Consider the following 25145-nt stretch of genomic DNA (forward strand, 5'->3'; position numbering starts at 1 on the left):
AAAACCAACTGGCTGTTTCCAATCTATCTCCTGATCAGCCAGACCTACATTAAGCTAACAGTCTTCTGTCAAAATTATACTTGAGGACGTAGTGTCAGAATGTAGATCTATCTTGTAGTCACAGCATCACGAGGGAGGTGTGGTGAAGGCACAGTGGAAGAGGGGAAAGGGAGGTGAAGGAAGTGAAGGCAGTAACGCAGTAGTGGCAACAGAAACGTAGAGTCGGCACCACCACCATTGCCACCAGTGCTGCTACTGCCCATATTTTGTGGGATCACCAGTGCCCCAAGGAGACTGGCAGTAGCAACAGCAGCGGCGGCAGCAGCAGGAGAAACATGGAATCGGCCCAGCTGCCACTGCTGCTTCCATAGCTCTTTGGGGATTGCTGATGCCCTGAAGAGAGAGACAGTAGCAACACCAGCAAAAATATTATTATTCCTTTCATTTCATGATTATTACTGAAAATTTTGTTGGGGAACGTGTTTAAAAAATGATACACACTGGATGTCAAGTATGCTAGGTACGACACTGCTTGTGGGCAGTGTAAGGATAACATCTTTAGAAACAAAAACACACTAGTAAGATACATCTTAAAAAGAGAACAGTTTTGCAAAAAAAAAACCACCCATAAATTGTGCTGGTTTAACTAAACCTTCTGCTTTAAACTGATTTGCCCCATGTCTTATTGAAATGAGATTGTAATTGCTTTATGTTAAGTATAACTAGACAACTGATTGCTAAGACCAAAGATGCTTAATGCTTTCTCAACAATCCTGATTAAACTTGAAATCTGTTTTACGTCGTATTCATGGAAGTGTGAAATACGGTACAAGATCTTTCCCCTCATCAAGGCAGAGAAAGGCTAGTCAATAAAAGTTTTGGTTTTTTAAAGACACAACTGATGCTATAACCTATACACATTATGCGGAAAACACAGTACAATAATGACCAAACCAAAGTCTAGTTTTAATGGAATAATAAACCAATGTCAAGGCTGCAGAACTTTATACCGCACAATCCAGTATTTTTTATTCTAAAGAAATGTCCCTGTACATAGAACAAGGAAGAAAGTGTGAGACTAATATAGTTTTCTATGTCCAAATTATAGTTGCCTACAAGCCTACACACACACACACACACACACACACACAGAGGCTAATTCCTAAAATGCCAATTCCTAACATACAGACAATCCATTTTGCATAAAGAAGCAATCAGTCATTTAAATCTCTACCTTCACTCTCAAGTGGGACAGCCATGGTGCAATTGGCCATTGAATGGAGAACAAGCAGGGAAGACAAGATAAAAAGCAGACATTGTGCCAATTTTTCTATACATTGATAAATAAGAAAACACACAATTATTACCCTAGCTATTTAGCTAATAAACTACAGTTGGATCTTCATATCCACAGGGGATCCATTCTGGACATCCTCAAAAATACAAAATAACATGGGACCTCTAGTTCTGTTGTCCCTAATGGTGGCGTGATGTGTGCATGGTCACTAGCATAGACATGTGCACACGCCGCCATTGGAGACAACAGGGCTTGCCATCCGCAAATGCTCAAATCCGTGGATGGCAAGCCCATGGATGGCAAGGTCCCATTGCAGTTCTAATTCTCTGCCGCTGTTGAATGGACCTCTCTCCATGTTCCAGTTACCATTACTTTAGTCTCTGAGGGAGAGAAGAGCATCCAAACCCAGCTCCACTGTGGCTTGGCCTAGTTGCTAGTGAGAGTTACTCCCTCCATGTTCCTGCTTCCATGGCTGTGGCATCTTGGGGAGAGATAAGCAGCCAGTAGCTGATAGATTTAACCTCCACCCCACACTAAATAAGACATGTATCATTATTTCTAAGCCACCCTGAGCATCTTTTCAGCTGAAGGGCAGGATATAGATACTCTCATTAAATAAATAACATATCTTAATTGTTCTTTTAATCAATACATAAAACAGTTAGCAATTAAATAAGCATTTTAAAAACTAAAATAACAGCTCATAAAGGTACTGTAATCATGTTCCAGACATGTTTCTCAAGGGGAGGGGATCCAGAGAGTAGGTGCAACCACTGTGAAGACTATTCCACATCACAGATTGACTGTGAAAAAACAGTGAGCAAGGTGCCACTGCAAGTATATAAAGCTTAAAACCAAACAAGAATTTGATAATAGACCAAATCAGAAGATGCACTTGACCCATGTCTATCAGACAGAGAAAATCTGTATGTGCATTCTGCATTCTAGTGCATGACTGCAGTTAGACTGCAGAATTAATGCAAGTTTACACAGTTCTAACTGCCAGGGCTGAATGTTATGGAATTCTGGGATTTGTAGTTTTGTGAAATATTTAGCCCTCTGAGAGAGATCTGGTGCCACAACAAATTATAAATCCCAAGATTCCATAGCATGGAGCCATAACACATAAAGTGGCATCAAACATTAATTCTGCATTGTGGCAGCAGCTCATAACATGTAATAAAATGTATTTCTGTAACAAAATTTACCCTTAATTTTGTTTCTGTTCTCAGTGTGCCAGAAGCAGCAGTAGTTGCTGATGTTAAGCAGTTAAGTAGTTGCTGATGTTAATGGGGAAATACATGATGCCATAATATCAAGATACGGATATGTTTTATTAGACATTGCAGAGAGTGAGAGGAGAGCAGAAGATGCCGTTGCTGTTTTGGAGGAGGGGATGTATTTAACATTCCATCTAATTTGGCCTTTCTGTTACTATGTGAAACCAGTGTTTACCATGTCCTCCCTACTCTGTCTTTATTTTAGTGACTTATCCCACTCTTCAGTCCATTTAAATTAGACAGGAGGCCCAATTAAGGCTATGCAAATGCATATTGGTGAATATACGAGCTCTTTGGAAAATGTTAGCCTTCTAAAAATGTACTTTGTGTAAACATGACATAAGAAAAGTTGTTTGTGAATTTTTGATGAGGTAGTAATGTGCCTCTGATAAAACACAAACCACCACTTGTCCAGAAATAAGGTTACTTTATTGTTGAGTTTAATATAGAAAGACATAAAAATGACTAATATTTACAGCACTGGATTTCAAAGTCTCCAAAATTTTAGAAGCAAAACTGTTTGGTTCTTAAATGGCATCTTAATTCTTTAGAAAGAAAGAAAACAAACAACATGTACGGCATTACTATTTTATGTGGTTAAACAGGGCACATAAAATAAAGTATTATGTTGTTACAATTACAATACAAAAAAACAATCAACCAACCATCTTTTAAAATGGGCTAAGTGGACTGAAAATATATTGACCCAATATTTAAACAGTATTCTAATATTACAGTACTTTCAAATCTACCACATTTCCAGAATTTCTGTTTTAGTAAGCAACCTAGAAGCAATTGTCCTACTGCATGAACTGCCCCCCAAAAATCTCTTTTTTATTGTTATATAATATTTAAAATACACATAAATCAAACATTTATCCCTTATCCCGAGATGTACAACATAAACAACAACTACCTGTAAAACATACAAAACATACAAACATCTACATTTGCCTATCTTTTACATATTATCCACCCACATCCATACACACAAGACATATATTCCAATACTTCCATCTTTATCTTCTTATGGTATTCATTTACCCTCTTCTCCTTAGTGGTACTTCTTCATGACTTCATAACCTCTTTTTTCCCCTTCTTCATCCTTACACTTTATCGATATTAGACCCTTAAAATTACATCTTAATGGTTGACCCCTTTATTCTTTACATCTCTTATTCTCTATTTATTGTCAATCTTTATTGTTATTTGATTTGTCAAATATTAATTTAACAAAACACATATCAATCAAGAAGGTAACTTTCCTGGGTCTTTGCTTATATCAATTTGATCAAGTATTTGTTGTTGTTAACTGTTATACGCTGCGGTTTGGTTCCAAGATCCCTCGTGGATAACAAAATCCATGGATGCTCAAGTCCCATTAAAAATAATGACATAGCAAAATGGTGTCCTTTATTAAAAATGGAAAATCAAGGTTTGATATTTGAAATGTATACTTTATTTGAAGATTTTCAAACCATGGATGCTTGAATCTGTATATAAAAAATCTGTGTATAAGAAAGGCCGACTGTATACCCAAAAATAAATGTCTGCCAACATCGCAATCCCCCATTTTTTTTGAGAAAACTTCTCACTCTATCTCAATCTTCTACTAATCTACTTTTTTTTGCTTCTGTATTAATCTTGTGAGTTTGACCATTTCCATCTCATCAAGAAGTTTGTTCAGCCATTCTTCTGTCGTTGGTATCTTGGTATCTTTTTTGCTGCCAAAAAAATATTTCAACCAGTATACATCATGAACAAACATTCAAATCTTCCATGTAACTGGAAGTTCATAACTTCTTTACAGCTCCTCTAAAAGAAAAGCTTTCTTGTGCTGAATTGAAGACAAGCATTGGGAAAAGCCTGCTCCCTGCTTCTGAATTGCTCAGAGATATCTGGCTGGCAACTAATGGAGAAAAGATGCCTGGCTTTGTTTTGATCAATAAAGTTCTTCTTATGTTCTTTTTCTTGAAACTGAAATGGTTCACATACACAAATAACAATTAATGCCCATAACAAAGGAGCTCCTTAAATACCTTACTATTAAAACAGTAGGATTCCTAGATCCCTTTCACGTTTACTGTTATTAAGCTAGGTGTCCCCCTGTCCTAAATCCATGCATTTCATTTTTTTCTGCCTAAGTACAGTACCTTACTGTTTTACTCTCCCCGTTAAAATTTATTTTGTTAGTTTTGGTCCAGATTTCTAATCTATTAAGGTCATTTTAAATTTTGATCCTGTCCTCTGGAATATTAGCGACTCTTCCTAATTTGGTGTCATCTGCAAACTTCATACACATGTCCTCTATTCCTTCATCCAAGTCATTGATAAAGATGTTTAATAGCACTGGGCCCAGGACAGAACCCTGTGGCATCCTGCTAGTCACCTCTCTGCAGAATGAAGAGGAGCCATTGGTGAGCATCCTTTGAGTTCGTCCAGGCAACCAATTATAATTCCACCTAACAGTAGCATTGTCTAGCCTACATCCCCTTCATCTACCAAGCTGGTAATTTTATTCAGAAAAAGAGAGAGATAAGATTAGTCTGGCATGACTTGTTTTTGAGAAACCCTTATTGATTTTTTGCTGTTATGGCATTCCCTTCTAAATGCTCACAGACTTTCTGTTTAATGATCTGCTCTAAAATCTTTCCTTGTATTGACGTCAACAACTGGGCAGTATTTGTTTGGGTCCTCTTTTCCTCCCTTTTTGAAGATGGGGACATTTGACCTCCTCCAGTCTGCTGGAACTTCTCCTGTTCTCCAGGAGCTCTCAAGGATTATTACCAGTGGCTCTGAAATTACACCTGCCAGTTGTTTTACACACAGATATAACAGTTACTGTCCGTAACAAAGGGGCTCCTCGAATATCATACAATTAAAAAGGTCTTACTAATAGCCATTCTGTTAACTGGGGCCCGGTACATACTGGCCCTTTAAGACGCCCTCGTCACGTGCTAGGGTTGCCTCGGGGCAGGGTTTCCATACGCCCCTCAACCCTAGCATGTGATGAGGGCGTGAAAATGGCGGCGCCCTGTACACATGGGCGCTGCCATTGTTACACAAGTGCTGCGCGGCATCCACACAGTACCGCATGGCACTTGCGTAACGAGTGCACCAGCAGCGTACTGTGGTGCACTCATTGCGCTGCCATTGCAGCGTAGAAAGAACCCGCTTTTTGCTGGGTTTTTTCGCGCCAGCGGAAAACCAGGCACCAGAAGACCGCCCTCTTTGGGCGGTCTGTACCCCGCTTATGAAAGTGGATATGCCTTAGACCAGTGATTCCCAAACTTTGGATCTGCAGATATTTTGGACTTCAGCTCCCAGAATTACTGACTGTTGCTCAAAGTGGCCGGGCTTTCTGGTTGCTGAAACTGAAAAATTCCTGGAGGACCAAAGTTTGGGAATCACTGCTTTAGAGTCTTTGCACCTGATATTATGGGGACATATATGAGGTGATAGGAAACTTGCCTACATTTTCTACTAAAGCAATAGATTTACAGGATAGACAAGTAAACATATAAAGGTTTCAGTAGTTTGTCTACCATGAAGCAGATGCATCTATTAATGGACTAAAGAGATCTAGGCAACAAGTCAACATTTATGTCACTCAGAATATCATTTCATTTCCATCCATTTAGTCACCCTGACAAATGACCCAGAAGTACAACAGTAAAGGACTCCTCTGCCTCTTCCCCAACATCAAGGAAACATTTCCTTCTACTTTCTGAGAGTGTTTTCCTACAAAGGCTTTTGAAAAAGTAATATGGGTTATTTTCCTACAACACTTGTTCTCAGTACAACTGCTTTTTTTTTTTTTTTTTTTTTTTTTTTTTTTTGGTAGTCACAAATTCTTGCCAATTTTTTCTCCAGTTTCAGAATATTCATCTTCTGCTCAGTTTGCTTCACAATGTGAGGGAAAAGAAGGTAGGCCTAAATATCTTAAAGGCACCAGATCCCATCTAATCTTAGAAGCTAAACAGGGCCAGCTCTGGTTAGTACTTGGATGGGTGACCAATAATGAACACCCGTTCAGAGGAAGAAACCGGCATTGCCTAAGAAAACCCAATGGGATTCACGGAGTAGCCATAAGCTGACAAGTGACTTGAAGGGATATACAGACATACATGGAAAAGAAATCAGGTCCTGGAAATCCTTTCCATCTGCATATGTGTTATGGTGTCATGATCTTTTATATGCAGGTTCTAAAATGGTATACAGCATATCCAGACAATGCAGCACACATAAATTGACAGGACATGCGGACAGCATAGCTGGGTCAGTGTAAAGAAAGCTAAACTGGACAGGATTGTGCACAGGGAAAGGTGGACAAGGAAGACCTAACAGACACACAATGGAGACTAAACAGACTTCGGAAAGGATCTATTCAGTGGTTTCCAAACTCAGATGTGATTAAATTCTAGCTCCAAAAATCCTCAACCATTGGCAATGCTCACTTGGGCTGATTCCAACATCTAGATTTGGGAGCACCTAACTGAAAGAATAGGTCAAAGAGAAACATACAAAACAGGACATTTCAGAGACAGTTTCACACTTCCAGCTCAGGTATGACAAATGCCAGAATGACAAACATCCTTTTAGAGGTCCAACAGGAGGCTGTAACAGCTATCCACAAGTCTCCAGGAGAGAAGCACTTTAACATCCTCAGATAGGCTTGTATTCCAAGATACTGGCAGGCTTGAAAAGTAATTCCTGACATGGGACTTCTTTGTAGGCAGTGGTTAGCTTTCTTCCTGTTTCAAGGTTGCATGCTGTTCAAAGAATGAAAGCTAATAATGATTCCGCCCCAGTGAACTCCATGGAATTTTACCATTCACTTCAAAGGGTTCAGGTCAAGACTGTGGGTGGAGGATTTAACACAGGCCTTCTCAAAGAGCAAAACATTTAACTTCTCTGTGTGAAAAATTTTTGGTTTTTAATCTAAAAAAATTAGTCATAGCACCTACTTACCTCAAAGCAAGAAAATGTTAGCATTAGCTTATTAATGCTTTTTGGAGCATGTTTGGGATGTAAGAAAACACTCTAAATGCTAATGTTTGATCTATTGCTGCATTAAACTGTTGATGCTATACAAATGCACACTACAAGTTAAGCGGAAAACAATTTTTATTTTAGAAATCAAAGAACCAGTTATTTCTAAGAATAATCAGGCTATTTGTTTTATTTATCTTTAATTTATATCCCACCTTTCTGTGTTCCCCTGTTTGCCCTGTGTAAACAAAATGATATGCCAGAAACAGCATATTAAGGAGATTATAGAAAAAAGAAAGAATTGGAAACAGTGAATGAGTGAAAGGAACTGTTCTACAAAAGAACCAGCAAACCTGAATACACCGAATGATCCTCAAGCTACAGCTATGTAATTTTGCTTTACTATGACTACGGCAGCAAAATGCCCACAAACACAGCCCATCTTAAAATTTAGGCCCATATATATTTAATTCAGGCTCATACACATCAGCTATGTAAATTGGCTAGCAGCCTCCACTCAGTATTAATGTTTTTGTCATGCTGACAACAAACACCTAGCTCTGAATTCCAAGGATAACCACGATCATCAGTACTCATTTCTGGAAGCTGAAGTCCAAAACATCTGGAGGCTGAAATTGTGAGAACCATTAATAAAGGACAGAATGTCAAACTTGAATTGGGGAATTCTAAGCCATAGCTGTCCTAGTCCAGAAAAACAGTATGCAAAGGGATCTTGCAGCACTTTTAAGACTAACAGAAAGAGAGAAATTGGTAGCATGAGCTTTCATAGACTTGGTCTACTTTCACATGGAAACTTCCTTTCTGGTTGTGAATCTCTGTATGTGACCTTGAGCTAGTCACTATCTATTGACCTAAACTAACTCATACAGTTGTTATAGGGATAGAAATGCATAAAAGAATAAAATGTGTATCACTGTGTATTCCGTGGAAGAAAGGCAGGATACAAAAGTGTAGACAAAGAAATAAACAAAGCAAGCAAGAGATCCTAAATTGCCTGGGTCTCTCCACAGCATGATTTATAGGCATCCCACCTCCATTTTACACCATGCTACTTTTTCCAGAATATACTCAGCAACCACACTTGAAGGTCCAGTGTCAACCTCAAATTCTGCAGCTTGAAAACCTAAAATAGCCTTTTCCAAGGGCATGGCTTGTGAGGGGGTGTAGCAGTTGAAATGCCACTTGCAAATGCAGGAGACATATGTGAGGGTTATGGTTCATACCTGATGCCTATCTCCTCTTGACCTGCTGAGCTCGTGCCTGTCCTTCTCCTGTGGACTCACATCAGAGCTCTTTGTGTGGGGGAAGGGACTGAGTGTTTTCAAGCAAGAGGAGCAGGAAGGTGGTTTTTGGACAGTGTGTTGAGTTGGGTGTTGATGTTGGTTGATCCCAATGCCATCTAGACATTTCTTGTACATGACAGAGAATCTAGGAAAGCAGCGAGTAACACAGATATCAGTGTGATTGGCATTATGTACTTTCTTCTCTTCCTCCCCACCTCCCCTTGTGTTCACGCATTGTAGGGCACACATCTATTCTAGGCACTCTAAATAGGCTTAGTAATGGATATGTTTAACTCACATGAACTCAGGCTGAACTGAACAGCTTGCTGAGTCTCTACTGCTAAGAGATCTGATCTCTTGAAGTACAGAGGTGTGTGTTAGTCCAAAAGGGTTTTACATATTGACTATCAAAGTCTTGTGATGGAAAAAAGTGGGGAGAGGATGTTAAAAGTGAAATGTAAAACACATATCTAGATCATCATCTGGACCATGTCCCTGAACAGTCAACATATAAGTCATATATGAATGACTGTACAGGCACTATGCTAGTACTTGTAGTATGCTGTACAGCACTGTTGATTCTCTATGTCTGTTACATCATTATGACATGAAATGTAAGATCTGTTGCAATACTGTTGCCTCCCATCTCCCCAAAATGTATGAAAATTTTAAATCCATCATATATTGGATATAATAAAGAGTCCTATGGCACCTTAAAAATAGAGCAGATGTAGTGTAGTATAATTTTTTTGTGTGGAATCAGAGCTGACTATAGCATCAGGATATAATGGCCAAAGCTTTGACTCTATGTACACATGTAGAACAAATCTAGAAGGGTTTTACTATCTTTTTTGTTGTGCAGCAGAAACTCACAAATATCCAACACCACAAAACTTCTGAAATAGCTGTAATAAAAATTATCAGTGAACATTCAGGTTTTGTCCCTTCACACCTCTATAACACTCTGGCTAAAGAAATGTACAATCTGTCTGGAATATCCATATTCTGAACATCCAACTACACAAGGTGCAAATCACCTAGGCTAATCTTCCTCCTGCAATTCACCCTCTATGGAAGACATTTATTCTGGTGACAACAAAGCTGTCTACTAAGAGAAGATGAGGGTTGGGTTTTTTTTGGGGGGGTTGCTTTTTTGTGGGGCTCAGTCAGTTTATTAATAGATCAATGGCTCTCTCTCTCTCTCTCTCTCTCTCTCTTTTGCACTCCCTTGAAATACTCTGCTTATGTTGCAACAATATAAAGGAATGTGACACTGTTTAATGGCTGATTTATTTTTCTCTCTTTTTGCTATATTGTACTTTGTATGTGATAAGTTATGTGGATAGATAAAGAGGGAAATGAGAAAACAGGGACAGAGTAATATCTTGTCTTTGAAACATTTTACTGGTAGAGAATAGGTGGTAAAACACTGAAGTTAAGAAGAGCATGAAAACAAGAAGATAAAGAGAAAAGCAGATTGGGGATTATCCTATTAGCAGAGTATACAACAGTCAAGAGTGAGCAAAGGAGTGGTAACATACATGAGCATTATGGAGCCTGTATAGACATCAGAGCTTACCCCTCACTAGAGAAAAGCCTCTCAGGCTGTGCAGGGAAAGGCTCTCTTTCAAATTGTGGAACAGTACATTATCAGAATTGTCACTGGACTTTACAGCAGAAAGACTTAACTTTAGTTGATATAATTCTGAGGGAATGTTTTGAATTTTATATTTTAAACATCGTAGCTGTGCCCTCCTCCAAATCTGAAGAACACTTGTTCTTTCAAGAAATTTACATCATGTTCTTCCAAACTGAATAGCATAGCAATGTCCTTACTGTTTGTCACTGTTCATCTGATGCTGTCACAATCAAGGATGTTCAGAACTCAGGTGTATATAGGCATACAGCTTTGACTACAATGCATTCAAGGGAATTAATAAATGTGATGTGGGGGATCAGTTATAGCTACATGTATACAACAGCTTAAAATAATATTTGCTCCATGTCAACCTTCTCATTGTCTGCAGCTATTTCATTTGGGCTACATTTCAATTTAATAATTTATGCCAGGAGCTGAGGTGATGAAATAAAAGTCCAAAGACTTGACTGAAATGTGTGATTCTGTTAATTAACTTTAATGACTGTTTGGCAGGCTACAATGACTATGTGCGGCCTAAACATGCATATTTTATGCATATGCTCTATTTTTTTTTAATGGAGTACTGAAAATCAGACTCACCACTGAAGAAATTCTATTTTTATTCAACTGTAATTGAACCAACATATTTAGAAATATCTTAATATACTAAATATTATGACAACTTCTGTGTAATCTGAAATGTATTATGATCACAGACCAGCATTAAAAAGGTGCACGTCTATATTCTGAACTAGCCTTATGCTCCCTCATTCCCTGTAACAAGTTTTATTTTCCATTGGGTTGTGAGCACCCAAATAAAAATAGCCACTTGTTGAAATGACTCATTATTTGATAGGTGTGGTGCTGCCACTATATTTAAGTGCGCAAGAAAAACTTTTCTATTTTCTTAGTGCTAAATGTAGAAGGAGAGGGAATGACAATGCAAACTACAAAGCATACTACATTCATTTCAACCATCAGATAAGAATATTTTTGTGGTTATGATTAACAGCCCTGGAAATATATGTGCTAACATCCAATATACATAGAGATAGGGAAGTAAGAAAACATACATTTCATTAACCCTGCAATGATCTTAAAACTGTAGGATGAACGTCTTACTTTTTTGCAAGCATTGCAACTTGGAAGGTGATAAGTCCCCCAGTTTGGGCACTCTTTAATCTAACAAAGCATGTAACCTTTCTGTTTGCAATTTAATCTTAACAAGGGGGGGTGCCATTTTCTGTACAATTCTATCAACCTCTAAAAATAAGTCCTCTCATAATTATATTAGGAGCCCTGGTGATGCAGTGGTTAAATGCCAGTACTGCACCCATTCATAGGCTCATGGTTGTGAGTTCAATCCCAGGCAGGGTTCCAGGGTTGGTTCAACTTTGAATCCTTCCATAGGTCGCTAAAATGAATACCCAGCTTGTTGGGAGCAATTAGTTTACACATTGTAAACTACTTAGGGAGTACTTAAGTGCACTGATAAGGGGTATAGAAAGGAGCTTCAGCTTTTTCACTCTAGCCGCTTGCTTGTCAGCTTTCTTATTGCCTTTTCCCACTCTCCAATACCCTTTTTGAGATGAAGTGACCAGAAATGAAAACCTAAATTGGCTTTATCTTCAGCATCAACGAGGGAATATGAAGTTTCTCATGCCAGAAGTGTGTGTGTGCAATTGATTTCTTTTTCAATTGTTGATAAAGATGTTTCCAATCAAATTGCTAATACAATCATAAGATCACAAAAAGAGCCCCGCTGGATCAGAATAAGGGCCTACCTAGTTCAGCCGTCTTTTCTTGTAGTGAACAATAAGGTGACTACAGGATTCAAACAAGCAGGCATGAGTGCAACAGCACCTTCCCACTCATGTTTCCCACCAGTCTGTATTCAGAGCCATGTGGTTTTCAATAAAGAAGGCAACATAACCATCATGACTACTAGTGGACGATAAGACTAGCACTGATAGCCTTATTACTCTTCATTGGTAGCTCTAGCCATCAGTAACTATGGAGAACAACGTGTTTCCTACCCTGCTAGTAAACAACAAGTGGGAAGAGTTTAATGGTGTGTCTTCTTTTTTCATTTTTTTTTTTCTGTCTTCTGTTTTTCTTGTTGTTTTAAGGAATAGCCAATCTAGGAAAAGCTTGTTGAATAAAGAACCTCATGTCTCATACAGGTCAGCATCACAGCATACCGAATACAATAAAGATGCCTGTTTTTCACATTTAATATAAGCATAAATTAAACTACAGCTTCCTTCTGCCCAGTGTTCTGAGGAAAGATTAAAGCAAACACAAGAGGTTTATTATTATGCTTTATAATCGAATAAAGACTCTGATGATGAAAGAGGTTGACAATTGCTCATTAACCTTAAATCAAAACCAGGTAAACAGCTTCCAGAGAGATGCTAACCACCAAGTCAAATGAATACAGCATTATTATATAGCCTTGACAGTTGTCGCTAATCTTGTTTGATTACTATGTCGGTTCTCCATTTGAATTGTACAATGTGAAGGAGAAGCAATTTCTTCCATCAAAAGAATCTGAGAGGATATTCATATGAATAAAAACAAAGAGAAATTTCAGATAATTCTAGTGTACCTATGTCCCTCTTCCAGCAAGCAAATCCAGGGAGACTGGGAAATGTCACTCTAAAGCTCTTAAGTGACAAGTACCTGTGACAGCTGACACATAAGCTTAGAAGAGAGGAGCCAGTCAACGTATAAGCGAGGAAAAGACTGCTTACTGTAAAGAAGTGGATTTTAAATTGTCCATCTGCTGAGAACCTTTTCTGCCAAGGAAAAGGATCCCTTGTGTATCACAGAACAGAGAATGCTATAGGGAATTCTTGGGGATTTTTCTAAACGGAGGCATTTCATACTGGGAAGCTGATAAAATGTTAGAAGGTCAACAATAGCAAACTAGTTTCCTGCATGAAAGACAGCTTGTCCAAAATCACTTGTCTTCTCAGCAATGAGCAGAAACAAGATAGAGTCTGGGCACTTGGAGGGAGACACTTAGTTCACCTAAGGACACAGGGAGACCCAACAAGTCAAGCAATGCTATGTGAATTGAGCATGCATTCTAGAATGTGCCTCAAGACACTTTGCAATACAAAGAAGCTCCAAAGCAAAATATCTGTTTTACCTGATAAGATTTGGGTTGACTGGGGGGGGGGGGGGGGGTTTACAAAACTGCAATCTTTTTCCTTCTCTTCTTCTTGTCTACCACCAAATCCATCTTTTCCCTAGTGCAGTGGTTCCCAACCTTTCTAATGCCTCGACCAGTTCCTCATGTTGTGGTGACCCCCAACCATACAATTATTGCTACATGCAAATATGTGTTTTCCGATGGTCTTAGGCGACCACTGTGAAAGGGTCGTTCAACCCCCAAAGGAGTCCCGACCCACAGGTTGGGAACCACTGCCCTAGTGCAAAAATCTATATCCTTTACTCACCCTGGAAGAAAATGAATCTAAATCATGGGCAAGTAACTGTAGCCCTCCAAATATTGTTGGACTGCAACTCCCACCATTTTCACCTTTGGCTACATTTGGCATATTTTACAAAACAAAATCTAAAATTTTCCTAATGTAAAATATGGAGACTTTGCTTAAGAAATTCAGTGTTCTCTACCTAACAAAGTGGGGTGTAACCTCACAAAGGATGGAGACATCTGGGATTTCAGAAGAAGTATTATTTTGCATTGCTAATAGAATTCAAATTTTATCTCCTGGATTTTGAAATGCTTTGTTCCCAGTGCCATATGGCCAGAAGGATGAGGGACTCACTTGCATAAATATCCCTCCAAAATACAACCTTGAGAAAATGAAAATCTATGACTAACATTGTCATTTTATTATTTATTTTTCTCCTGCATGATTTTTAACATCTTCGCCTGATGAAGAAGCCAATGGAGCTTTGAAAGCTTGCATCGTGTATTTTGTGCATTTTGACTGGCCAAATAAAAGTATCACTGCTTTGCGGATTTGGGATGTTATTGTACTTTGCTATATGGCCAAGATGGCTACCCTGAAATATTATTCCAGAGGTTGGGAATTTACTTTTTTTTAAAGTAATTAGCTGTAGTTACAGTTCCAAACCTGCCATAAGCAGTTTATTAACCCATTATAGAGTGAGTTTTTAAAAGTAACTTTTTGCTTTCCAAAAGTGATTAGATGCAACAACTTACTGGTCTGTACAACAAACGCACTGGCCTGTACTACAAAACACAAGCTTGAGAAGGTCACACTAAAATCTGCAAAACAAAGAAGCCATTGCAATGTAAAAGGAATCAAAATTTCCTTCATTATGTAATGTAAGTTGGGTCTTTGTGAGTGCAAAAGTGGAATTATTTATGAGTAATTTCTCAGTTCTGCCTTGGGCAATAATCTAGGTGTGCTGTCTTGGAGGTTAAACCCTACTAAACCCTACTGGGCTTAATGTCAAGTAAGTGCACAAACAACTGCAATCTTAACACACTAGCTTATGACACAACAATGCTATCTTCCTTATCAAGCATGCCATTTTGGCAGAAGAGGGGCAGAGTGGGTAAGCAGTAGCTCTGCCATCCTCACATGACAGATCATACTTCTAAAATGGCGTGCTGAATGTTAATTCTGTATTAATAATGCTGCTAGTTTCTGTGGGATTTTTTCAAAGAAAATCTCCACAAATATTTTGAAAATATACTCTCTTTTTTCCTAATTGTCATATTAAATATACTCAAGAGCACATCTTTGGAATAAGCTATGAATCTTGTGCCCACCAATCTCATTGTTCCACATCCCCCCGAAAGTGAATGGTGCTTTCATTGAACATATACAGAATTTCTGGGCACTCCTAACAAGCAGAAGCTGATGGAAATTTGCTTTGAATATACACATCCAAGATTCAGTCCCTAGTATCTCTAGTCAAAAGGTTCTCAGAAAGCAGTACTGGGAGAGTCCTCTGCTGACTCCTTTAGGAGTTTCTACTAAGGTGTAAACAATGCCATGCTGAATAGATCAATGGCCTGATTACATATAATACAAAGGTACATATTTACTTCTGTGTGATGAGCTGTGCCACTATTGACTTGCCCTGCTTTACATTTAGTCACCCAAGATTGCTGTTTCAAAGCATCTCAGGCTCATTTAGTGGTGTAATCTACAAGAGAAATTAACAGAAAAGAAATTAAGGGCTCTGGTACTTATTTGCCTTGTTAAACAATTTTTAAAAAAATAAATTCAACAAACCATCAAAATAGTTTGAGTAAAGGTTTTGGAAAAAAACACAGTACCAACAAATTCATTTGCATTTACCTGAGTGTCCTTGAATGATATTTGGAGTTCATAGTTCTTCAGAATCCATGAGTGCCTGCGTAAATGTTGCAATGCTACATGAACTGCAGGTAGCACTCCTGCTGTTATGTTATTATTCTCCATAAGATGACTGACTGGTAAAAGTCCAAGAACAGAGATGCGAGACCGAGCAGCAGGTCGCTCTTCAGAATATCTGATCATTAGCAACATGCAAATCAGGAGCATGCACATCCTCCATCTCCAAGTAAACATCTTTCCCAGACTTTCTCTCTGACTTCCTTCCTCCCTTTGGAGCTTTCATCTCTAGAGCAAACAGGCCTCAGCTTGTCTGTCAGTCTGACATTTTGAAGTTGATACTTCTTGGGCCGCTGTGTCCCTCTAAGAACAGAGCTAATTGTTATTAACGGATAAACTGCTCTCCAAGGCTGGATTTTCCAATTTGGACACTAATCCTGCTCACAGCAGTGCTGCTGTGAATCAGTTCCTCACAAGAATAATTCTCAACGCAAACTGTTCTGCCAAATCTAATTTTAAATATTTGTCATTTTGGACATTTTGCTAGCAGAAATCATCACTCGCAGTTGACAAATTTATAAACAAATTAGAATAATAATTCTTCTGAATACAGATCTGTCTGCTCACTGAAATGTTGATATAATAAAATAATCATTCTCAGTATCACTGCACCCCAGCAGGCATGTAATGTTGTGTGGATATGTGTATCATTTATTGATTCATGCACATCAAACTGCTGTTAAAATCTTCCCTGTTCCAATATGAAAAAGTCAACATCAAGTGAACACTGCAGCTCATATTTTAATCCTCCGTTTTGCTACTAACAGGACACATAGTAGCTCAACTGTGCAGCACCTTTAATGGATCAGACTTCAGAACTGCTAACAGGGGAACTTTACAATGGTACATGACCACCATTCATTTTGATTGCTATTTTACCCCAAAAGGTGTAAGACGTTTTCTTCCATAGTATCAAAGTATCAAGCTATTTCATACGAGGCAGTCGGATATCTGTACTTCTTTGTATGACCACAATACTCTTCTGTTCAGCACAAACGTTATGAAACACACCCTGGATACATCTCTACATACTAGTTTTCCCATAAGGATATCTGCTTCAATAGACGGGAGATTTAAAGTTGCCTGGGAAACTCTACATTTGATGTATGATTTCAAACTGCTTGCTTTTACCAATTTTCTCTTTTAAGTAACCAGTATTTAAAATGTCTACTTCCATTTCATTTTTAGTAGTTAAATGGCTAAAACCCTATACCCAGTTTCCTAGGAGTAAGACCCACTGCACAGTAGAGTTTGCTTCTCAGTAGCTCTATATAAGTGTGTTTGTAACACAGACCTGATATAAAAATGTTAACAGGTATACAAAATAAAGTTATCTAAGCTGGGTTACATGCAGCTCAACTCACATTTAAACTCACACTTAAACATTGTGGGTGCATCGACACGGTAGAATTAATGCAGATTGATACCACTTTAACCGTCATGGCTCCATCCTACAGAATCCTGGGATCTGTAGTTTTGTGAGGCACCAGCACTCTGCAAAGAAGGCTAAAGACCCTGTAAAACTACAAATGCCATGATTCCATAGGATGGAGCTACAGCACTTAAAGTAGTGTCAAACAGCATTATTTCTACAGTGCAGATGCATAGCACAAGCAACATCACATCCATCACTCGGGTGCTCACTAACACCCTATATGGAAGACTTCCTAACACACCATGAGCAAAGAGCAATGATCCCACCTAAACATGGTGCCAACTAAATGGAACCCCATATGGGCAAGTGTTTTCTTTGGGATAGGTGCTGTTTTTTACACACTCAGTGTCACTCATAAACTGGGCAGTGATGTGACATGGAAAAATAGCTGTGGAACGTTTTCCAGTGCTATATTTTTCCATGCGGAAAAAATGCACTTTTATAAATTCATAGGTATAATGCCAGTTTAACGGGGCAATTAGAATGAATGCTGTAAAACAGAATGGGATTAATGTTTAATTTCCACCAGATCTTGTTAGAATTGGTGCCTTATTTTAATTTTAAATATTTGTCATTTTGGACATTTTGCTAGCAGAAATTATCACCCCACTGAATATTCTGTACAGTATATTTGCCAAGATAATCTCCCTCGGGCGCAACAGAACAGTGTCACAGTGTCACATATTCCTCCTTCACTACTGAATTACCATTGAATTGCCAAAACATCCACAAATAACAAACACCAGGTAGCATGGATTCCAGACAGGCATAAATTAGAACCAACATCCTTAAATTATAACCCAGTGTATACGCATCTAGGAAGAAGTCTTTATACATTCATTTTCAAGACATGCATGCAAATCACTCCCCAAAGTACATGGATGCATGTCTGTGAAAATGTAATGCTCAGATATGCAACACTATGCCCATAATGACATTAAATATGTTTTGTGTAACTCTCCCAAAGATGTACAGAATTTTCATAAGCTCCTAATCATGCTTTGCTGAGAAGCAACTACAGTAATTAAGGTTTACTTTTCAATGCAATTAATGAATAAACATAGTATTATTCGTAACTAAATGCACCAGTTTGCTTACAAGATAAAGATTACACATTCCATTTCCAGTGTGCTGATAAATAAAACTTCTTTCATTGAGTTACTATTTATTTCCTCAATTCATTTGATTTATGCCTCTCACTAACACAGTGGCTTAGGAATATTTTTTTACCCTGCCCCCCCCCCCCCCAATGGCCAAAGGACAACGTTGTATAAATTTTCTAAAAATTTTTAAAAAAGATAAAATAAACCAATTTAAATTTTGGGTTTAATCAATTGATATGCCATGACTTCAAATACAAATGCTGTATTGAAAATATTAGCATACCACAACCATTTAAAAATTATTTCATTTCACGTTATATGTTTCCTATATAACATTTTAAAGACCCTGGCTATAAATTGTGCAAAAATTTAGGCTATTTAAATGTGCATGAGGTAAGTAAGGGCAGGGACATAGCTGGGGGGGGGGGGGTCCTTGGGGTCCGGACCCCCCCCCCCTTCCATTAGAAAAATGAATGGTGTGTGCTGCTGCGCCACTGCACTCAAGCTCCATTATAATGGTGGCACTTAGTCTGGACCCCCCCCCCCCTTCCCAAAATTCTAGCTATGTCTCTGGTAAGGGTTAAGCAATCTGCATGCAGAGCTGCAGCATTTGATTTGAACTGCCAGCAAAACAACCTTGCTTTAGAGCACCCTACTTCTCCATTAGAGGAGAGAAAGAACTAGCATGTTCCTTTCTTCTTTTGCGTGTCCCCTCACCAAATACCTATTTGTACTTTCTGGGAAGGAAAATTATGTGGCTCCCACTTCTCCAGAGAAATGAACTGTCTTGGTTAGCCCTAGACACTGCTTGCCCCATTGCTTCAGACCAGTGGTTCTCAACCTTTGGTCTTCTAGATTTTTTGGACTTCATCTCTCATTATTCCTGACTGTTGGCCAAGTTAACTGACGCATTTGGAATCTGAAGGCCAAAACAAATGGAGGACTGAAGATTGGGAACCCCTGACTTAGACCAATGGCGCTGGAATTGAGAGGACTATAATATAGTATTTTGCTGCTGAAGTTTCTACTGGAGTAACCTAATGATCTATGAAAAGATCTATGTAACACAGTATTTCTATCAATCCTATATTCAAAGGCTAACTGCCAAACGTATTGTGTAGTAACTATCTCATAATATTCTCACTACATCATACTCTTGGACCTGATGACTCATAAACCAAACACTAATTCTTTAAACTCAAAGCACACATTCTATTAATGAGGCCACTATTTACAAAGCTATAGATTGTGATTCAGAATTTGCCAGGCCACAAACCTAGCCACTAGAGGATCCTGTCACGTTTCTAGGAAGCATTTTAATTAATTTATTTACAGAAAGAATTCCAGTTCTGACAGCTGAAGAAAAGAATGATCAGCCTTTTTCTATTTCACCTCTTTACTATCACATCACTCTCTTATCCCAGCCTCTCATTCTTTAGATGTAACAGAACCGCTTTAGAAAACGGAACACAAGTCTCCCAATATTCTGTATTAACAAAAATCTTAGCAAATGTAAACTGGAGTCAGTGAAAAACTTTGTATTATAACAATAAAATCAAAATACCTTACCAATATTTTTACAACCTACGTCTTCCTCTATAGCTGCTAGGGATTCCAGTTTGCATTTATAGGCCTGGCAGAACTAGCACCATGGTCAGCTCCCTTGTCCTGTTTTTGTTTTGCTTTCAACATTTTTTAAAGGCTGCTTGATGTTTTTCTAAATGGCTATCACCTCGTAAACCTGAATTATTTCAGGCCCAGGACCCACCTTTAACCTAAGGCAAAGACAAAGGACTGGACACAGGATCTAATATTTGTCGTGTCTTTAATTCTTTTTTTTAAAATCACACAGCAAGATCTTCTGCCACTCATCCTATACACACACCTTTTGGGGTAGATAAATGCAGAGGAAGGATGAAACAAAGTGTAAAATCATATCTTTAGATGTATTTGGCACTAAAATGCAAAACACACTCTGTATTTTATTAACAAATAAATTATAAAATAATATAATAACTAGGTCAATACTAATTTAGGTAAAACAGCCAGCTCCTTTGCTTTTTTTGCCCTAACATAAAAGTATGGGTACCCTTGACACAACACCTAATAGATACATTTGCTTCTTTATTGTAGTTACTTAGGGCATGCAACTAGTGCACCAGCAAGCAACAAAATCCCTGTGGTAAAGTAATCCCATGTGGTGACAGCCACAAAAGAAGCCAAGCCTTGCCTCTCTAAATGTCATCCATAATTTCTCCTGTACACACACACATGCACTCACACCTACACTACCTTTATCTTTTAAAATCTTTAAGCCAAAGATGAGAATTGCACAGGTACTGCTAGTAACAGCCCACATGAGGTATAATGTTGCCCATGGTCTGGGAACATAAGTCCACTAGCTGAGGTCCAATGATGTAGAAGACGGTGTGTACCTCCCAAAATATGATCCGCCATAGCTTCCCATGACAGCTATAGATTATGAAACCAGCATGCACACATTCATCACATGAGAGAGTATATTTATAAGCTAAGCAGTTTGCCATTTTCTGTATCATAAAGGAAATCAGTTCTGTCAAAAGTAGCTTTAAAGGATATAGATATCTACATCTCTTTATAAACTCATGCCCTGTTTAATGCACAGAACACACATTTCCTTTGTGAAGTTGAAGGCTTTCATGGCCGGCATCCATAGTTTTTTTGTGAGGTTTTCTGGCTATGCGTCCATGTTCTAGAAGAGTTTCTTCCTGACGTTTCGCCAGCATCTGTGGCTGGCATCTTCAGAGAGAAGATGCCAGCCAAAGATGTAGGTGAAACGTCAGGAATAAACTTGTCTAGAACATGGACGCATAGCCCAAAAGACCCACAAAAAATGACACATTTCCTTCTTTTTTCTGAACATCCATGTAGCATGACTTTTCTCTATTAGTTATTCTAGCTTAGCATCAATAAATGGGGGAAGTGTATGTTAAGCATGAGACTACTCAGAAGATCGAAATCTGTTTTGGCTTAGGTTATTTCTTCTCTGAGTGAAATGTTTAAAGGATTGTTGCTCAGCCTCCACATTGATCAAGATGAAGGAAATCCACACAAAGAAGCATCTTCGACATATTGATCGCTTTGTCTGCAAATCAATTTGCATCCAGATGCAAATTGCAGCTAGCCATATGTACCTCATTGCTTTCAGTGATACCTGGGCACATTCAGATGCTTATCCTATCCACAGTCTGGTGCAAGTAGTCTCCTATGACTGCACTCAACTAAAAAAGGAACAAGAAAGCAGGAAAACATATTTTCCTAAATGTATAAGATCACAAGTAATTAAATTTGTGCACTAATCTAGAATGCCTTTATCTGAGGCCTGATCCGCACAACTCTCTTTCTCTGTTTACTGCACTAATGACTGGAAGATGAGTATATGTCAAAGGTTCTCTCAAGGTAATGTTGATGATATAGAGAAGTTCTGCCTCAGGTGTTCTGTGATGGACCATTCATACATGCAAACTGCCATGAGGCTGTAGTTATATATATATATATATATATATATATATATGATCACTCTGCCAACAAGAGAGTTTTCAGCATTTGTTTTACGTCCTCATAGAAATGTGTAAATGAAAGCATACCGAAACATAACTCAAAACATTATGCACATGAACAAGTGTTTTTCTTATTTGCTGTGTGAAGGGGGGGAAAGTGCACATCCGACTATTTTCTCCTCATGATTTTAGTCATAGGGCCCAAACAGACAGGCCAAAATAAAGCTGCTGCAGATCACTTTGGAGGTATGCTGTTTAAATGGTGCTAAGAGGCTGGAAGCCGCACCAAAGACATGCTTCAGTCCTAAAGACTGGAGCACAGCTTTGGCACAGCTTCCGGCCTCTTAGGGCGCATGTATCATTTAAACAGCATACCTCCAAAGTGACCTGAAGCAGCTTTAGTTTGGCCTGTCTGTTTGGGCCCATGGTTCCTAACAAGTACACTCATCTCATGACAAATATTTTGCTTTTGTATGGTGGAGAGAAGCAAAAATCACAGCCAGACTTCCTTCTGTGAAGCTCCCCATGGCCGATCAGTAGTAGCTTCTGAAGACAATTGCAACCATAACTAGTCCCCATGTGAACACAGTTACAGAAATCCCCTTTCAGGCAGCTTTTTGACATTCTGCTGTTCCAGGCTTTCCTTTCTAAGCAGAAGCATTGTCCAGGGCGCTTTCACTGAAGCCAATGGATTCAGAAACAAAAGGGGACCAGCTCCAGGGAACTCTTCCTTCCTCAGCAAACCTGGATGTTGCTGATTTGCAAGGACGCCTGCCAAGTGCCTAATGCAGGAGGGGAGAAAGGAGCAGCAGGGCACTATTTCAGAGCCAAATCTGGGCTGTATGGCAAGTGAACACCTTGCTTTTCGGGAGGCATTCCTTACAGCAGCAGCAGCAGCAGCAGCAGCAGAGGGGGGTTCAGCTTGAGCTTCTTACATAAGAAGATGCTGCCACCTTCAGGAAAGGTCCAAGACTGAATCAGCATTTCTTTCTTTGCCGCAAACACGTTCCCTTCAGAAAACGCCAACCCTAAACAATGAGGCCCCCAAGGAAAGCAAGGATGTGGTCCGACCGGGGCCCAGGGCAAAAGGGGCACCATCTCAGAGAGAGGAGCCTTCCTCCTGCCAAGGTCTGGGCCACCCACCGGCCCTCCTCAGGTCTTTCCAAGGAGGGATGAGGCATGATGGCAGGCGTTGCAACGGGGATGGCAGGAGCAGGAGCAGGAGGAGGAGGAGGAGGAGGAAGGGGGGGACTGCAAAATTAACTCTTTCGGGACCCGCACCGATGGCATGCCACACCAAGGAGGGTCCACAAGTCTTCCTGGCACAACAGGGGCGCCTCCTGGCAACCAGAGAGAGAGAGAGAAGAAAGCCAGGGCAGAAGGGAAGAGAAGGCAGTGTATTGAGAATTCACCCCAGCACCACAAGCCTTGCCACAACAAATGCCAGTCTGCACCAGCAGCAGCAAGGTTGGCTTTGGATGGAAACCATGCGCAGGGTTAAAATAAAAAGGGGGACCTGGTTTTCTTCAAGGGAGTCATTCCACATCTGGGGAGGCTTGGGCATCGTGGCTCCTGGCCTCCAAATGGGGCCTCCATCGGACCCTCCTCCTCCTCCTCTCCTGCAAGCAAAAGCAACCTGTGCCAAGCCTCCCTCCATTCGCCCTTCAGGCCTCGCTGGTGGCCAGCTCCAAATCCCTGCCTGGCATCTGTTGCTCTTTCTGGGCAGAGGCTCCGGAGAGGAGCTCCCGCTTGGGTCCAAGGGGAGATGGAAGAGGCTGCCAGGCTTTTGTTGTGGCACTGCAAGAGGAAGCCTTCCCCTCCACAGATCCCCAGTGACCGACTCCTTCAGAAAAGCCAGGGATCCCCCCCCCCCCTTTTCACAGTCCCACTTTCATTTATACCCTTCGCAGGGTTTGCAGCCAAGGCCGATCTCTACCGATGCTGCTGCTGCTGCTGCTGCTGCAGAAGAAAAGGGAAAGGCAAGGGACCCAAAGCAGCAGCAGCAGAGTGGCTCCCTTCGCAATACACTGGACTTCCAACCTGCCTTTCCCTCTCTGGATCTGCATCGTTTCAAGGCCAACCTGGCTCCAGGTTGGTAGCCACAAAACACACACACACATAATACACACACAATCAGGAACCGGAGTGACTCCATTTCAGGGAGATCTCTCTCCAAAGGGGGAGGCTGTGGAGGACCCCCACCTCCCCCGAAAGGTGCCCCTCTCACCTCGGTGTCGTAGTAGCGGAGGTCGAGGGCGTAAGGGCTGAGCAAGGACTCGTTGAGGATCTGCTCCATGGCCAGCTGCATGGCCGGCAGCACCCCGCGCCCGATCCGGCCCTTCTCCACCGAGTCGCTTAAGGGCATCAGGCCCATGATGGCCAGAGGGGTGCTGCTAGAGGCAGTGGCAGCGGAGCCGGGCACCAGCCCCGACAGGCCCCGAGGGATGCCCCGGGCCAGGGACACCAGCCCCAGCCCCAGCAGCAGCAGCAGCAGCAAAGGCAGGAGCCCAGCGGAGCCTGGCGAGGCGGGCATCCTGCGGGATGCTCCGGGGGCAGCGGAGGGAGAGGGCAGGCCCCAGGGGCCCTCCTCCGCCCCCTCTTCCTCCCCTGGCAGAGAGGGGCTCTGGTCCTCCTCCTGGAGGAGAGGAGGATGGAGAGGGCTCCTGCCTGCCCTCCTTGGAGCCTCCAAACAGCAGCAGCAGTACAGCCTTTCTTCCTCCTCCTTCCTTCCTTCCTTCCCCTCAGCCCCTCACTCAGCCCCTTCCAGGCTGGGCGAGGGCAGCCCCAGGGCTCCTTCCTGCGCCTCCAAGCCAAGCAAGAGGAGGGTCTCCTGGGCAAGGAGCAACGGAGGAGGGTCCCTGAGTCAAGGCTCTCCTGCTTCTTCTTCTCCTGCTTCTTCTTCTTCTTGCTCAGGGCTGGCCGGGAGGCTGGTGTGCCGCATTCCCCGGGAGTCCTCCTCCTCCTCCTCTTCCTTCGTCGCCTTCCACTGCAAAGAGGAGCCCCCCGAGTGGCTCCAGCTCCTGGGGCAGCAGGCGAGCTCTCCTCCGCAGCCCTCCTTCCTCCCTCAACCCTTCCTTCCCGAGAGAGGGCTTGTTTGTGTGATGCTGCTGCTGCTGCTGCTGCTGCTGTTGCTCGGGATTGCCCTTCTCTCTGCTGCCTCCGAGGAAGAGGA

General features: G+C 40.7%; 1 protein-coding gene across 1 annotated transcript in view; it reads right to left on the reverse strand.

The window, feature by feature from the left end:
- The window catches only part of LOC149316874 (gamma-aminobutyric acid type B receptor subunit 2-like), a 360242-nt gene extending 335125 nt beyond the window's left edge, over nucleotides 1-25117 (reverse strand). The window contains exon 1 of the mRNA XM_089516428.1: nucleotides 24201-25117. Coding sequence (XP_089372554.1) covers nucleotides 24201-24506 — 306 coding nt within the window. The 5' untranslated portion in view covers nucleotides 24507-25117. The remainder of the gene's footprint in view (nucleotides 1-24200) is intronic.
- Between the last annotated feature and the right edge of the window lie 28 nt (nucleotides 25118-25145).

Source organism: Sceloporus occidentalis, unplaced genomic scaffold, assembly GCF_023333645.1.
Source record: "Sceloporus occidentalis isolate IW3139 unplaced genomic scaffold, rSceOcc1.0.p SCAF_3, whole genome shotgun sequence".
Taxonomy (NCBI): Eukaryota; Metazoa; Chordata; class Lepidosauria; order Squamata; family Phrynosomatidae; genus Sceloporus; species Sceloporus occidentalis.